This window comes from Tripterygium wilfordii, chromosome 6 (genome assembly GCF_013401445.1).
Source record: "Tripterygium wilfordii isolate XIE 37 chromosome 6, ASM1340144v1, whole genome shotgun sequence".
Lineage (NCBI taxonomy): Eukaryota > Viridiplantae > Streptophyta > Magnoliopsida > Celastrales > Celastraceae > Tripterygium > Tripterygium wilfordii.
Window position 1 is genome coordinate 10,120,089 of NC_052237.1, and position 1,608 is coordinate 10,121,696.

Sequence of the window (1,608 nt, forward strand, 5' to 3'; positions counted from 1 at the left end):
TCAACTATAAACTTCCTCATATCTGGAACCTAACTCCTGATGACCAACTTTTTCTCGGAATATGCTCATTAGTTGAGGAGCCTGTTTCTGATATTTTATCACAAACCTGTCCAAGAACCGTTTCTCATCTGGTAACAAAATGGTACAGATAGAAAAGTCCTTTTCTGCAATGATACCCTTTAACAGCAGAGCTTTAAGGACCAAGAACCTAGGAATAATTCTCTTCTCCAAACTGTAGGATAAAGCAATTGGTGCTTCAGCAACAACAGAAGACGTCCAACCCATCTCGTTGACAAAGAAGCCCATCACCCTTGATATTTTCTTCTCAGATAAAGCCATCAATTTTGGGCTCTTCCTAAAAGCTGCCAAAATCTGATCATCAGACAAACCCCAGCTCCTGTAGGCCTCCATTTTACGTTCCCACGACAATTTGCTCAAACTATGAATCACTTCAAGGCCATCAATGAAGACCACTTTTAAAGGGTTAACTCCCATATTTAAAACTTCTCTGATAATTTTATCTAACTTTTCTGTTGCGTGGCAGACTAAAAAGGGCTTACGCAATAGAAGTAGCGAGATAGAGGACTCTGGCAACCCAATTTCTCTCATAAGCAACACATTTGGAAGTAAAAATTTCTCCAAATATAACAAAGAAGAATGCCAACGTGATCGCCTCAATAAAGTGAAGACCCTCTGATCACTTCCAACTACACTCTTGAGGAAATCATAACAAGGAAAGAAATTTTTCTCCAAGTTGACGCAGAGGATGTTTGGGTTTCCAGCAACAACCATTGTGACATCAGAGCTTGAAACATGTTTTGAACGGAAAAATTCAAGTTTCGGCAAAAGGGTCTTCTCCGCATCGGATACCAGCACTTGTGGACGAACCCTGATGATTGTAGAGATTTGTTTCCTAGTAAACCCATGATCTTTGAGAAGATTAAGGACCAAGTCTGGCTTTTTGGGTTTCTCAAAATGAATCTTTTTAGACACAGATTTAGCAGCTTCTAACGTCAAGAAGCAGGAATTGACAAGGTAATTAACTGTAAATGAGCGTTCTTGTTCATCATCTCTTACACCTGCCGAAGAACTTTTGGCTGTATAAAATTGACGAGGCCCCAAATGGGCATTTGAGTTCACTAAAACCCTCCCCCTATTTGATATAAATAACAGTGATCGCTTACAGATCTGAACAAACATTTCCGATTAGAAGAATCGATTCTTAGAACCAGACACTCAACTGCGTAAATCGTACGAACCGAACGATGCATCGACAATCATGGTTGAACGAACATAGAATGAGAAAGGGGAATCGAGAATTTCAACTTACTTGACATCAGATAGAAAGCCCCGCCGCAGTACGCCTTTCTAGGGTTGCAACGATGTAGGAGACGGCGATTGTCGCAGAAAATAAGCCTCCACAATTGAATCGAATTTTTTACTGGTAAAAGAGAATATAAATTAAAGGGATTAGTACGAAGAAAATCCATATACTTTGCATTTTGAATCAATTAAGCCCTTGAACTTTTTTTTTATTAAACAAACCCCTAAATTATGAGAAATGGTCTAAACAAACCCTTCCATCAAACAACTGTTGAATGATATTTA

At 39.0% G+C, this 1,608-nt stretch overlaps 1 protein-coding gene across 1 annotated transcript; it reads right to left on the bottom strand.

The window, feature by feature from the left end:
• LOC120000722 lies at positions 1–1,200 on the bottom strand. The gene has a single exon (XM_038848839.1). The coding sequence runs from the start codon at positions 1,198–1,200 to the stop codon at positions 1–3; it is 1,200 nt and encodes a 399-aa protein (XP_038704767.1).
• Between the last annotated feature and the right edge of the window lie 408 nt (positions 1,201–1,608).

Excerpts from the sequence above, each read along its gene's own strand:
- LOC120000722 (XM_038848839.1), bottom strand. The coding sequence starts at position 1,200 with ATGTTTGTTCAGATCTGTAAGCGATCACTGTTATTTATATCAAATAGG.